The following is a 13,621-nucleotide window of genomic DNA, read 5'->3' as shown; positions in this document are numbered from 1 at the left end:
GCAAGGTCAGCAGCAGTGGAGCCTCTGGGCTGGTACCCTCTCCCCATTCCTGAACTGGCTTGCCATGGTCTGCTTCAGGGGCCTCCTTTTAGAGGACTCAAGATGGTGAACATGGCATCATTCTCTGTATGACTGGATCTACTCCTTTTCATGGGTTGTTTGTCCTGTGTGCCATTAACAGCAAATGAAAGAGGATTTGAACTCGTCTCTGTGGGGCTGATAATTTCAGATGCCCATCCCCATCACCCCAGTTGATTGCTACAGCAGGTTGCCCTGCACGCACTTCCCTGCCTTTGGCTGGTTTCACACCCTGGCCAGTCTCTGGGAATTATACTTCACTCTGTGTGTGATGGCCAAAATGCATTCCTCCTCCTCAAGGAGGACCTGTTAACAAGGCAGTTAATTTTGGCATAGGCACATCCTCAGCTAGATGGTCTCTGCTGATGGCAGCAACTGGCATCTTTGTCTTGGGACTGGCTTTGAGTATGCTGCAGGCCTCCATTGAGGACATTAGTCTTGAAAAAATCCTGCTTGGTATGGAGCCATGTTTGGCCAGGAAGGACTTAGTATTGCCCCAACTCTCTGCAGGGCTCATCCCAAAGAAGGGAAGTGGGGGGAGGAGGTGGGATCTTGGCTTGAAGCACAGAAATCCAAAAATTACAGAGCATGGAAGTGGAATGGGAGGAAGACCAAGTCATAAGAGGTGTCCTTGTAGCCATGCAGAAGGGTTTGTTGGCAGCCTGGTGTGAAGCTCCCTGAGTCAGTTGATTCTCTTGGCTATCCTTGGTGCTCTCTTCCCCTTGGTTAATGTTTGCCTTCTCAAGCTGGTGCTGAGCAGCTTCCACATGTGGGGCTGCAGATCACATTAAGCTGATCTTGAGCTGACAGCTCCAGCTAAGAAAACATCTCTACTATTCTTACCTTTTTACAGCCTTGGGAAGAACTTGTGGTGTCCCAGACTGTGCTTGACTGCCTGGGCTGTGTTGTCACTTGGGTGATGGTGGCAGGAAAACCAGCTCTTCTCTGAGGGAGTGGCTGTTTGACTTCTTGGGGTTCCTCAGCTCTTCCTGCAACTGACTCTTCACCTGTACCTGGTTGTCACAGACATGTTTTATGAAAAATCCTTTTTTTTAGGATTTTTATCTTGAGAAGCTGAGAGGCTTTAAGAACAAAATGTAAACAATTATCTGCTGCTGTGGAATGCAACAGGTGCATCTTTGATTGGTCTATGTTAGTTGTTTCTAATTAACAGCTAATCACAGTCAGCTGGCTCAGACTCTCTGAGAGTCAGGAGTTTTTATAATTCCATTCTTCTTCCTTTGCTTGCTAGCCTTCTGATGAAATCCTTTCTTCTACTCTTTTAGTATAGTTTTAATATTTTATATATATATAATAAAATAATAAATCAAGCCTTGTGAAACATGGACTCAGATCCTCATCTCTCCCCTCTTCCTGAGACCCCTGTGAACACCACCACACCTGGTCCTTTCCGTTTCTGGTCCTGGTCAATTCTCTATAGTTAAAAAAAAAATTATTCCTTCCTAGACCTCCTATTAAGCATTTACAGTCTTTGTGAGAAAGATCTGGTCAGGAGATGCTTGCAGATGCCCTCTCAGGATGAAACACCGTTTCTTTAAAATTACTGCTATTATTTTTTTTCCAAGGCTTTGCCAAGCAGGAGTGGCAGCCAGGAGGAACTTGAGCTGGTTTTGAAGGAGCAAAGTTGGTACATGTCCATCCCCTGTGTCCTTGAGGCTGCAGGACAGAGCACAGCAGCTTGTCTCTTAGCTGTACTGTCTATTACAACACTTCATTAAAAAAACAGCTGCCCATCTGTGAGGCAAAGCCTTCAGATGGGACTAAATCTGTCTGCCTACATGAGATGTGATTATTCACAAAAAGCCCTACACTTTCTTCTGCTTTTTCCATGCCTAGTGCACCATCCTGTTCACAGCACGCTGCTGCTTGGGGGCTGACCCCTGCAATGGCCTTGCCACTCCTCCAAAACATCAGCATGCTGGAGGCACAAGCCATCACAGCTGGGGGCCTTTGCCTGCTGGAGTGAGCAGCTGGAGCTGTGTCCTCTTTCCCAGCTATTCGCTCTGGAAAGTATTACTCAGGACACACAGAAAGCTCCTGGACTTTCTGACAGTACAGGAGGATGCACCTTGGGAATGTGGACTGCTTTTGGAAGCGAGTGGGGGTTTTGTGGAAATCCCTCTGCCTTGCAGGCTCCGGTGACTGCAGTAGTTCCCTGGAGCCATTGCCATGCCAGCAGGCTGGTTGTCCTGTGCTGGGGTAGTGGAGGGCTGTGGTCTCGCACTGCAGATGGGGCCTGCAGGCAAGTCTTGTTTTGGGGACACTGAGTTACAGGAGCTGTGATGAGGCGAAACCATTGCCGTGATCCTGCTGGTGCGAGCAGGCGCTGCAGTGCTCGTGAGCGTGGGCACCCACTCTGTGTTTGCTGCATCCCTCAGCACTTGGAGCTGAAAGGACAGAGAAAAGAATTATTTAAACCATCCCCAGGAAACTTCTTTAACCTTGTAAAGTGGAATATGAATTAATTTTGGTTTTTGTGTGTTTAAGTTACAGCCTTAACTGCAATCTTGGGTTTATCGCATCTTTCCAGAATTCTTGATATTATGTTTGAGGCTTGTGTGGCAGCCTGGCGCTGGCCCTGCTTCAGGAATGTACTCTTTGCTTTTCCTCAGTTTTGAGGACTGGCCTGCTTTTTATGAGTGCATGCCAGACTGCTCAGCATTGATTGTTGTCAGTCAAACCCACAGTTTTCCTAGCAGGGAGGTGCAGTGGGCAACTAAACCCTCACCCCGACTTGCCTGGTGATAGGAGATATGCTGACCTTCCTCAGAAAGCCAGGGCTGGGCACAGGAGCCTGGGCTGCCATTTCAGGCACTGCAGTGCTGCCACCATCACTCCTGACCCTTCTGAGGGTGCAGGCTGGCAGCTGAGGGTGTGAGAGGGATGCAGTGGGATCTCCCATCTCCCACTTCTGCTGTCATACCCTTGCTGAAGAGCAGCTGGTGGTTGTGTCAGAGTGAACCCCTGGCAGAAACAGGTTTCAAGAGGGGCCTTGGACCTGTCCTTTTCATATGGCTTTTATTAATGGCAAAAGTAGCTTCAGTTAAGGCCCTCCTTCCTGCAGCTTCCACCAGCATTGGGATGGAGGCCAGGCTTTGGGGTGTAGGAGCAGGACAGGCTCATGTTGTTTTTCAGCATGCTGAGCATACAACCTGGTTCATGATCACTTTAGGTAACATCTCTCCTTTGCTGAGGGAAACCTTGCTGGGTTTGCGCTCCCTTCCTCCATTTACCTGAGCTATCCAAAATGGTTTGGGCTACTGCATTGGGGAGGCATTGGCTTTGCTGAACTCTTCAGGCCAGCTCTTTAGGGTTGGTGTGTCAGTGGTATGGTTGATATGACATGTATGACGGCTGTGCAGCCCAACACCTCTGCATGAAAACCACTGTGCTGATCTGCCTGAAAAGCAGTGGTTCAGCACTACCTGCTTTGCTCTCACTGTCTGGGCCGGTATGGGTGCTGATAAAGGACCCTGGGGCTCAAGGGGTTCTTTAGGGCTGCAAAGGTTTATGCATCAGCAGCAGGGCCTGTCCTTTGGGTCACCTTACACCCTGCTGAAGGCTCTGTCCCATCAGCCAAGGGATAGGGGGAAGAGCTTGCAATGGAGATGGTCTCATCCACCAGTCATTCCCCACATATATCTTTTGGACATATAAGTGTGGGCTTCGAGCTGGGTCCATGGGACCCAGAGGTCCCTTCCAGCCCCACAGCATGTGGAGCCTGCAGGCAGGCACTTGCATGGAGCAGGTTGCCCACATTGTTGGGAGCCAGGGCTTTGGTCTCCCCAGGTGGAATGTGCAGCTCTCAAAAGGAGCAGATCCTGTTCTGCAGATACACCCTGCTCCTGAAAGTCAAGTCCCCTCCCCTCCTGCATCTTGCACCCTGCATCTCCCAGGCACTGGCACTCCTGTGACTGGGCCAGCCCTTGATGTGAGTCATCCCAGCATCAACAGACTGTGCTCGCCAGCCCTGTGGGCTAGTCCTGGGCTAGTGAGTGGGAGGTGAGTGGGCCAGGCTGATGGGACTGACCTCCCCTTCCCTGTGCCAAAGGACTGCTCTTTTGTAGCAGCCCCATCTCAAATCCTTGTCCTGGCCTCTCCTAAGATCGTTAGATTGCTGAATAGCCCCAAGCAATGCTTTGATCTGCAAGCAGGCTGCCTGGCCCAGTGGCAGCAGGTTTGTAGGACTCTTCAGACAACCTGTTTGCTTTGGGCCTCTGGTCCAGACTAATATGGCTCTTGTGTCCCTGCAGCTCGGACTGGGTGGAGATCATTGAGCCCCGCTCCCAGGAGCGGATGTACGTGAACTTGACCACCGGGGAGTGCAGCTGGGAGCCCCCTCCCAACCTGAAGGTGCGCCAGTCAGACCAGAAGCAGTGGTGGGAGCTCTTTGACCAGAACAACAACCGCTTCTACTACTACAATGCCATCACGCGGCAGACAGTGTGGCATCGGCCCCAGGGCTGTGACATTGTGCCCTTGGCACAGCTCCAGGCCATGAAGGGCAGCTCCCAGCCTGACTGCTGTGGCCTGGAGCACCGAGGCAGCACTGGCAGCGGTGGCAGAAGCACCCCCATCCAAATGGCCGTCTTGCAGGAGATGGAGAAGGGCAAGAGGAACAGTGTGGCAGAGAAGAGGAAAGATCCTGCCAGGTATGGGGAGAGCTTCAGCCTTCTCTGTTTGTATCTGTGGGGTGAATTTAGCTGCCAGGCCAGCCCTGTTAGGCAGGTTGGGAACTGTGGTTCCCAGGAGGGTGCTGTACTGCCCCAGGAAGGTGCAACAGTGGGGCAAAGTACCGCCAGACTCCCAGTCACTACCATGTGTCCTCCTCTTCTTGGGGCACAGCTGTCTGCTGCCACCACTACCTGAATGTCCCCAGCTTGGGCCAGGCCATCTTTGTGTGAGTCACCATAAAAATACATGTCAAAAGGTAATCTTTGCTCTGGGTGCTATAATAGACGGAGAGGGGACAGGCAGGAGTGTCATGTAGTGATGAAAACGCTCTCAAAAACTCGCTCTCAAAAGCTCTCCTGGGCACAGTTGTGTGGTCTCATCAAACCTGAAATAAAAGACCAATAACAAGATGCTATTTTTATGTTTGACTAAGAGATTTTTGTTTTTACACTAAAACTAGTCTGACAGCAATTGGGGACTTTTTTATTGTATTGAAACTATTATTTCAGCTTCAGTTGCACAAAAGTATCCCTTCCCCAGTCTCTGTTGGGTTGGCCCCTCTGCCTGGGATACTGTGTGGGGCTGCTCTGCCTCCCTTCTACTCTGTCTGGGCATCATCCTGCCCTGGAGGATGTGCTACTGACAGCTGGGGAGGCTGTGCAGCAAGCAAAGTTGGGTCATACTGAGAACTGACCTGAGAGCTAGAGCAGCTCTTGGGTAAGCCTGATTGTCCTGCCATATATGCTGGGATGCCTTGTTCCGGTTCTGGGCAGTGCAGCAGGTGGTAGCACCTTGGTTTTTGGATCAAGGCTGCCTCTCTGCGTGCCTGGTGCAGGCAAGGATAGAAAAAAAAATGCCGAGTTAATGAAAGCCACAGAGGATGGCAGTTCGGGAAAGTATATGCACCCTGAAGTGAGGTTGCTTATCACATGTCTGCTGCTCCCTGTATTCAGTGCAGATCTTAATGGCTGCAAGACACTGGTGATGCACATAAAGTGCACCAGAAGGAACCCAATACTTTACTGGTGATTATGATGCTCCCTGTGCTTCCTGCCCCAGAAGCAGCACCCCTGAGCTGCATGTCCATCCAGAGAATGGTCCCTGCCCTGCCAGGAGAAATCCAGTAAATGTCTCAAGCTGTACCTAAGTAGTTCCCAGTTCTCTCAGGTCAAACCCAGTGACTTGGGAGGGAGTCACACAGTTGAGCTACTGGCACATGGGATTTGACATGAGACAGGCGACTTTCCTTCTTTGTCCATTTACAGTCTGCCACTCCAGGGCAGCCAGGATGGGCACCATCAAAACTACATTACATGTTTCCAGATAAATGAGTGTAAGAGCCCTGATAGGGCCCTGTGAAGCTCACAAGATACTGTGAGCTTCACAGAGTCCAAAGTATTCATGACTGTGCCAGTTTTAACACCAGCTGGAATTAAGCTCCAAATAAACCACTCCTCTTCCCCTCACTGTTTCCAGTAAGAGAGAGACAAAAGCAGAGATTACGGGTTGAATTAACAATTTACTGAAAGCATAAAGCAGTGGAATAAGACACACACAATAACAACAGCAATGTTAATAGCAATAGTATACAAAAAGAGGAGGTGTTATGCCCACAAAAAGTTTTTCACTATTTGGAACAAAACCAAGATGGCAGATGCTCCTTGTAAGCTGCATCTGCATGGTTTTCCTGGACAAAGGCAATGTGGTGGCCATTCATGTGCTGCCTGTGTGGCCGCTGGGAACAAAGGCAAGATGTGGGAGAACTTCTGTGACTAATGTTTGCTTCTCCCAACCAGAATCCACAAAAACCAGTAACATATCCCCTGAAAGCTGGATCGTCTGAGTAGGGTCCTGCAGCTGTCTGCACAGGTAACTGTGCCACCATTTCAAGCACCCCACCTCACTAGAGGTCAGCCCTGCAGGTCACTGCTGCTTTTTTGTCATACTGCTCAAACGCACTCCTTTAGGCTCAGTTTGGCTGGGTTTGGCAGGGCTCCTTTCCGCTTGGCTTGATGGGCTCAGCGGGATTGGGGTCACTCCCATTGCTGGACTGTTGCCTTCCAGCAGCCTCCTCCTCGCCAGTGCTGTTGGTTCAGAGCTGCTATCAGTTTGCATTTTCACCGCTGTCCCTTTCAACGCCCTGTTCCATAGTTGTGTACCGAGAAAGCAGGAGGGGAACTGGCAGGAGGGGAGCAAAGGGACTGGGTCCTGCAGGGGTTGATGCTGACAGTCCCTCCTCTGGAGAGAGAGGGAAAATACCACGCTTCAGATGGGGTGCCTGGCTTTCCCTGCTGAAACTGTGGTGTGGTTCAGGAGGGAAAATGTTATTCTATACCATGATGTGCATGGTATAGAGTAACAGCAGCGCTAAGCTCTGGGCTTGTCTGCAAACAGGACGCTGACTCAGTCTCTCGGGAGGGAACATGGCCTCCTCTGCCTTTGTACTGGAAGTTGCTGTGCCTCAAGGGAAAAGTGACGCCAGTTTTGACCCATCCCTCAGTTCTTCAGTCCTCTCAGTAGAAAAGACCCTTCTACAGGGTCCCCTCCTATAGAAGAAAGGGGGGTGATGCAATGTGGGCAGGAGTTTGCTGTACCTTTCCTTATCTCCCAGGGCAGCATCACCCACCATCACTGTTGATTCTCCTGCAAGGAGGGGAGGTGGAAGGCGTTCTCCATTGTTCCATCCCTAGATGAGGTTTATGTAGCAATCTTGGGGCACCTTGAGCCTGCAATGAATTAAAGGGCAAGTGCTGAGAAAAGCATGAGTGGCAGCTTGCATGGGAGGTAACAGGCTACTTGGATATGCAAGGCTCTTTCAGATTACAAGGCTCATACCAGTAAGCTGACGTCTCCGAAATGTGCTTTCTTGGAAGCAGAAGATTGGGCATTGTTTCCTTGCACATCTATCGTGTTTTCTCTTCTGTGTGAGCAAGGGTTGTGTAACTGGTTATAATGCAGAGTTTGATTTCCCTAGTTGAACCTCACACCCAAGGAGAGATTTCTTGCCTTTTGCTAGCTTGTAAAATGGGGAGCAAAGAGCTGAGCCAGAAGCAAATGTTCTCAGGTGGGATCTAATGCCATTGCTGGGATGTCTGGTATACTAACAGCATGAGCACACTAAAGTTTTCAGCTCTGTTGTCTGTGTTGTTCTTCAAAGACAACCTGAAGCATGTCCTCCTCTGCTCAGGAGAAATGCAGCTGCGTAAACAGAGGATGAACACACTGAGTGCTGTTGGTAGTATTTGACATCTTTATAGTTACTTAGTTCCACTTTTGTCTTTTAATGTCAGTGCAAAAATAGTGGTTTTCTTTCCTTCATGTTTGTCATTCTGTGATAGATGGAGAGACCAGCAGAGACCAGTGTAGTCCCCAAGAGAAGTCTCCTGCAAGCCCACCCAAGAAAGATCTGGGGGAAGGGATTTCATTCTGGTTTTAGTTATACTTTGTGGTCAAGGCTTTTTCTTTTAGTAAACTGGTTTTTACCACCTTTCCTCTCTTGTGCCTTATATCAGCACCGCTGAATTTGTTGTGCCCCCTGCCACATCTCAGTGCTGTGAAACCCTCAGCAGCCTCGAGAAAAAGAAAGAAGCTCTCCAAACCTGTTCCCTCTGTCTCTATTCCCATGCCACCCCTCCCTCAGTGCCCCACAGCTTGCTGCTGCTCTTCCAGCTCTTGCAGTGGCTTGGAGCAGCCTTCTCTAGACATCAGCCTTTGGCCTCCCCAGGTAGTACAGGAGGGTAGACCTCCTAGGGAAATGGCAGCTTCTTGCAGCAGGGTAAGGCACTGGTGCCATGGACCATCTCTGGAGCCTTCTGGGGAAGCTCCTCTGCCCATGCTCTTGCTCCCATATTGTCTTTCTGCCACTCATGCCTTTCTGTGCTCTCTGAGGCTGCCCAGCCCAGTGCTGGCTCTGTTTCTCCCTTGCTGGACAAGAACAGCAAACAGCACTTGCCTCACAGCTCCAGACTCATCCTGAGCTCTTACAATCCCGTTAGGAAGCAAACTGGACTCTCTTCAGGGGAAATGATGGCCAAATTATCCTTTCACACACTGGAAAGCTCTGCAAAGGATGGACATACTCCCTTGGTCTCACAGTCCAGCCTGGGGTTGAATGCAGCGTTTTGGAAGTGTACTCTGAGCCACTGCAGCCACGCTGAGCTTTGCCGGAACTCCAGGGTAATGGGTGAAAAAGGGCTTGGTGGAGTGCCAAGGCCTGAAGAAGGCAGTCTTTCTGGGAGGCTGTGTGCTGGTCTGCAGCATTTCAGCACACTGCAGGTGAGGACTGTGAGCAGGCTCTGCTGTTCCCAGCCCTGCTATCCGTGCAGTACCAGCCCCTTTACTCCTCTTCCCCTGTTTCTCATAAGGTCAGCACTCTGAAACTGGAGTTTCAGAGTGCTGTTTCTGAGGTTCTCTTTGCAATAACAGGCTATCTTAAAATCGTCTGTAAGAAAGCCACCTTCTCTAGGAACATTCTGTCCCCCAGAAGAGGAAGGTGAGGTTCCTTTCTCCATGGGCAGTAGATTGTGCTGCCTATCCCTTCCTCACCCACCGTTCCCACAGCTCAGCATCCTTGACTGGGAAGGAGCAAGGGCTTGGTGTTACAGTGCCAGGAATATGTGCTGGAAGAGCAGTGAGAGGGAATGTGTGATTAGGTGGCTGTAAGAGGACCTCTGCCTCTTCCAGCTCTGATTTGTTTCATCATGGGCTCATGGATCTCAAGGCACAGCATAAGTAATGCAACTGTGAAGTTTTCATAAGCAAGAAAGACCATCAGAATCCCTAATACAGGCTTGTTTCCTGCTTGTGCAGTTGGCCTTGGGGTAGGATATACAAACACAATGTTCTTTGCACAACTCTGCAGAGTTTTTGGTTTGGGCGGGTTGTATCCCTGCCTCCAGTGTGGGAATTAGGGGCAGAGCAGCAGTGCTGCTGGAATACAAACATCCCTGTTCACTCACCTTTGTCACAGCACCAGGAAAACAACTAGTAGAAAGAGCAGAGCTAAGGTGCAAGGCCTTTTCTCCAGGCTTCTGGGAAGGAGGAAAACAAACATTGAAGATCTGGAGCCTGGGAAGAGCTGCTAGATATGCTGTTGGAGCTAGGTGCAGGCTGGGAAAATCAGTGCCAAGTTGAGGCCTTTATATTGGAGCTACTTGAAAGCATTCCTCACAGGAACAGTCCCAGGGTATTCATCAGAGTCTCTGCTGCTATTGGCTGAAGAGCTCGGCTGAGAGGCTGCATTGGGACACTTCTCCACCACTGGCTTTGCTTTTTGTCATGGCTTTCACAGGGACAAGACTGAAGCTTCATGCTGGGAAGTCAGGAAGTCCCTGTTCTCTTCTGCTTGGTCTTCCCAGCAGCCTGGGGATGAGGTTGAAGGAAGCTCTATCCAGATATGGCCCCAAGAAATCATTCATGGCTGTGGAAATGGCCTTTTCAAGACAGCTTTGTCTTTTCTGTGGTGGTGCTTCTTTGCTCTCATCTCAGGCAGCCAGGGAGGCTGCAAATGGCATGATGTGTCCATGATGAGACTGATGGGCGAGGTGGGGTACTGTACACATTTAGAAGTTTCCCTTCACCATCACATTCCTGGGTGGGGGAGCATGGTGGCATTTGATGACATGGGAGTAGCACAGCTTCCCAGTTTCCCCTGACCTCTGCAGGGCATCTAGGTGCTTTGCCTCTTACCAGTGTCCATGGTAGCCTAGCTGTGGCAATCCCACATGTTTCTGCTTTTCCTCAAAAAGAAGCAGTGTCAGTGGGTGGCTCTGCTAGCTCCAGGGAGGTGCAGCGGTCTGGAGCAGGCTGGCTCCCAGTGTGCGCCTTGACCTAGGCCTGAAGGAAGGGAGCATGGGCTGCATGTTGGGACATGGACTACAAGTGCCAAAATCCTGCTGCAGGGTGGCAGAGCCACTTCTTCATTACCTTGCTGTGGCTGTCTAATTTGTCTTACTGTCCTGCCATCTGGGCTCAGGGGAGGTGCAGAGAGAGTCCTGTACCAGTGCAGAGCTCCTGCTGCTCTCCATCATGTCCCACCCATGTGGCCAAGTCTGTGCTAAAGGCCCAGCGCATCTTCAGTCCTGGGCAGGCCCAAGGTGAGGGATGTCCCTGATGAAGGGACTCTGGGCAGTGAGGAGCTGTTGTGCTTTGGAGTGCCTTTTGCCCTCCAGCTTGCTGGGGCTCGCAGGTAGGTAGCTTGCCTCTGCAGGAGGCTATGAGCACAATATCCTCTTTTTTTTTTCAGATCAAATCCCTCATCACTCATCTGAGGACTGAAATCTGGGCTGTGCTCTTTATCACAGATGGAGGGGCAGAGGTTTTTGCCAGTTGAGGTCCCACAGGGCCCTAAAAGTTATAATGCCATGCTGGAGCAGGAACCCATCTCTGATGGGCAGGTTGGTGATGTTCTGCAGATGCCCAGGCCCACACCTGAGCAGTGACCAACAGGGATGTTCCCAGTGCTGCTCTGTGGGTGTGAGTTGGAACCGATGGGGCAGGAGGTGGTGCCAGTGCCTGCTGTATGGACAGGGAGGGGCTCCTTCCTGTGTCTCAGAGCTGAGCAAGGAGGTGGCAGAGCTTCAGGCTCAGTTCCTGGTGATGTGATTTTCTGGTGCCAGACAGTAGCAGTGTGTGATGAGCCTGGACGGGGCGCACAAGTCTGGCCATGCTGTATCTGGCTGAGGTGGGTCTGCCAAGCCTTGGCTGAGTGGATGGTTCAGCTGTGCGCAGCTAGCTGGGCCTGCAGTGCTGCATGTCAGGGAGAGGAAAAACTTCAGGAGGTGGCTTGTGGTATGTGGGCGTCCAGCACCTTTCCACAGAGCACAGGGTTATTTTCCAGGCCTGCCATAACTGGAGGTCTTGTAAGGCAGTGGGACACATCTGCAGCTTTGGGCTATCCTTCTGCAACCCAACAACTGGATAATGCTGGTCCAGATGCAATGATGGTTGCTGTAGGGTTGAGCTAAAATATGTCCCAGTCACACACTTGTGGCCTGCCTGCTGAGTCAGGGGCCTGTGGATTGTTCTGTCCTTTGCCAGTCTCTCTTCTGTGCCATGAAATGAGAGACTGGCAAAGTGTCTCTCACTGATCCAGCCATGGAGGTGTCAGAAATACTCATTTAAAAGCCTAGAAGGTGTTGCTGTTCTGGTTCTTCCTATTAGTCCACACACTCTTTGAGAAAGAGTCTGGTCTTCAGCAAGGCTTGGGATTGAGACTGGAGCTTGAGTGTGCCAAGGGGAGATGCCTTGATGCAAGGAGCAGGCCGTGTCCCCAGGAGGAATACTTGGTGGAGCTGGGTGTCCTCCTGAATGCCACTCTCATGCTGCTGTTACCGCTGGTGGTTCCATGTGTGCGTCCTCACTTGGCACCGCTGGCGCTCAACCCCTGCATGAGGCATCATGCCCCAGGAAGAAGCATGTGGAGGACAAGCCACTGAGGGCTAAACAGGAATGGGAGAGCAGGGGCTATGCTGGATGGTGGCTTGGGCAGATGGAGAGAAAATGTCAAATTTGTCAGTGTTCCCCAAGCTGCTCTTGGCATAGGGCTTAGGTCAGCATTGGGCTGCAGTGCTGTGAAGAGAATGAAGGTGGAGGCTGGGAGACAGGCTTTCCTCATGGCAGTTGCATCACCATCTTGAAGTAGTGTCAGGAGCTCCCTTAAAATAAAATCCTTGGTGCCTCTGTGGGAGGTATATAAGAGGCCCCAGAGCAAGAGGGGGCCCCAGGGTTCAAAGCAGAGGACCTTTGCTGGCCACAAGCACCAGAGAGGGTTGACCTTTGCTCAGCCTTCTCTGGCCACACCTGGGTAGTTGCACAAGAGAGCTGCACGGACTCTGTTGCGGGAAAGGAGCCAGCCCTGCAAAGACGGAGGTGCAGCAAGTGTGATCAGTGTCATGAGGCCTTTGAACCCTGGCCAGGGGTCAGGCACTGTGCCCATGACAGGGCAGTGCCAGCCTCGTCTGTGCCACTCATGATGCCATTGTGTCAAGATGGGATTCACGACACATTGCCAACAGAGAGCATGTTTTGCCAAAAATATGGTAAGCAGTGGATAGGGAAGGAGCACACCACCCCTTTAGGAAGGCAGTGATTGGGAACAGATGTGAGACATTAGCTGTTGGACAGAGGATGTAGGGAAGGTGACCAGAGTGCACCAGGTGAAATAGGACACCCACAGTGATGGGGGGCAGGTGTAGGGAGAGCAGGGGGTGCGCAAATGCACTGGCAGGATAACCATGGGGGAAGGACAGGCAGAATACCCCAAGGAAGCTGTGCTGAAGGAGGTGGCTGGCACCTGGCCAGGTGAAAGGGCTCTGGAGAGCAGGAGTGGAGCAAGAGGGCTAGTGTCCACATACCTTGGGATTTGGTAGGGAAAGCACAAGAGAGCCAGACATGGTGGGAGGCACCTCCGGACATGCAGCAGAAGTGGGTGTGTCTGCCAGCACAGAGGCCATAGAGGACAGGTCAGCAATGTGGAGTGGGGAGCAAGGTCAAGGTACAAACAGCAGAATAGCTATGAAGGTGTTAGGGGAGCATCTCCTGTCTCAGATGGAACACATGCAGTACACCCTCAGGTTTTACCCAGTGATGGCTGGTAGCAGATATATGGAGGTAGGGCACAATTCAAATGGAGGTAGGGTCAAATTCAAGTGGACCTTCCTGGGGACTGTGATGCCTTGGAAAACCTGGAAACCCAGCTGGTTTAATATCCTTTCTATTCCCTTTTCCTCAGAGCTCACAAACACAGACTGGCTGTGGTCACAGCCTGACAGCAGGTGGTTGTTGCTACACTGTAGAATATATCCTGGAAACTGGGGTGTTGCAGTGGGCATGTTGGGTTGTGGTGGAT

The 13,621-nt window shown here is 51.1% G+C and overlaps 1 protein-coding gene across 1 annotated transcript in view; it reads left to right on the top strand.

Moving 5' to 3' along the window:
• LOC128935879 (rho GTPase-activating protein 39-like) overlaps positions 1-13,621 on the top strand; it is a 55,827-nt gene that overhangs the window by 21,820 nt on the left and 20,386 nt on the right. Inside the window, exon 2 of the mRNA XM_054274475.1 lies at positions 4,353-4,751. Within this exon, the coding sequence (XP_054130450.1) occupies positions 4,353-4,751 (399 nt within the window). The remainder of the gene's footprint in view (positions 1-4,352; positions 4,752-13,621) is intronic.

Source organism: Melozone crissalis, unplaced genomic scaffold (assembly GCF_028551555.1).
Source record: "Melozone crissalis strain CALT ecotype California unplaced genomic scaffold, PUWL_Pcris_2 ptg000017l_1, whole genome shotgun sequence".
Lineage (NCBI taxonomy): Eukaryota > Metazoa > Chordata > Aves > Passeriformes > Passerellidae > Melozone > Melozone crissalis.
Note: the sequence above shows the minus strand (reverse complement) of the source record. Positions and strands in the feature narration are given on the sequence as shown.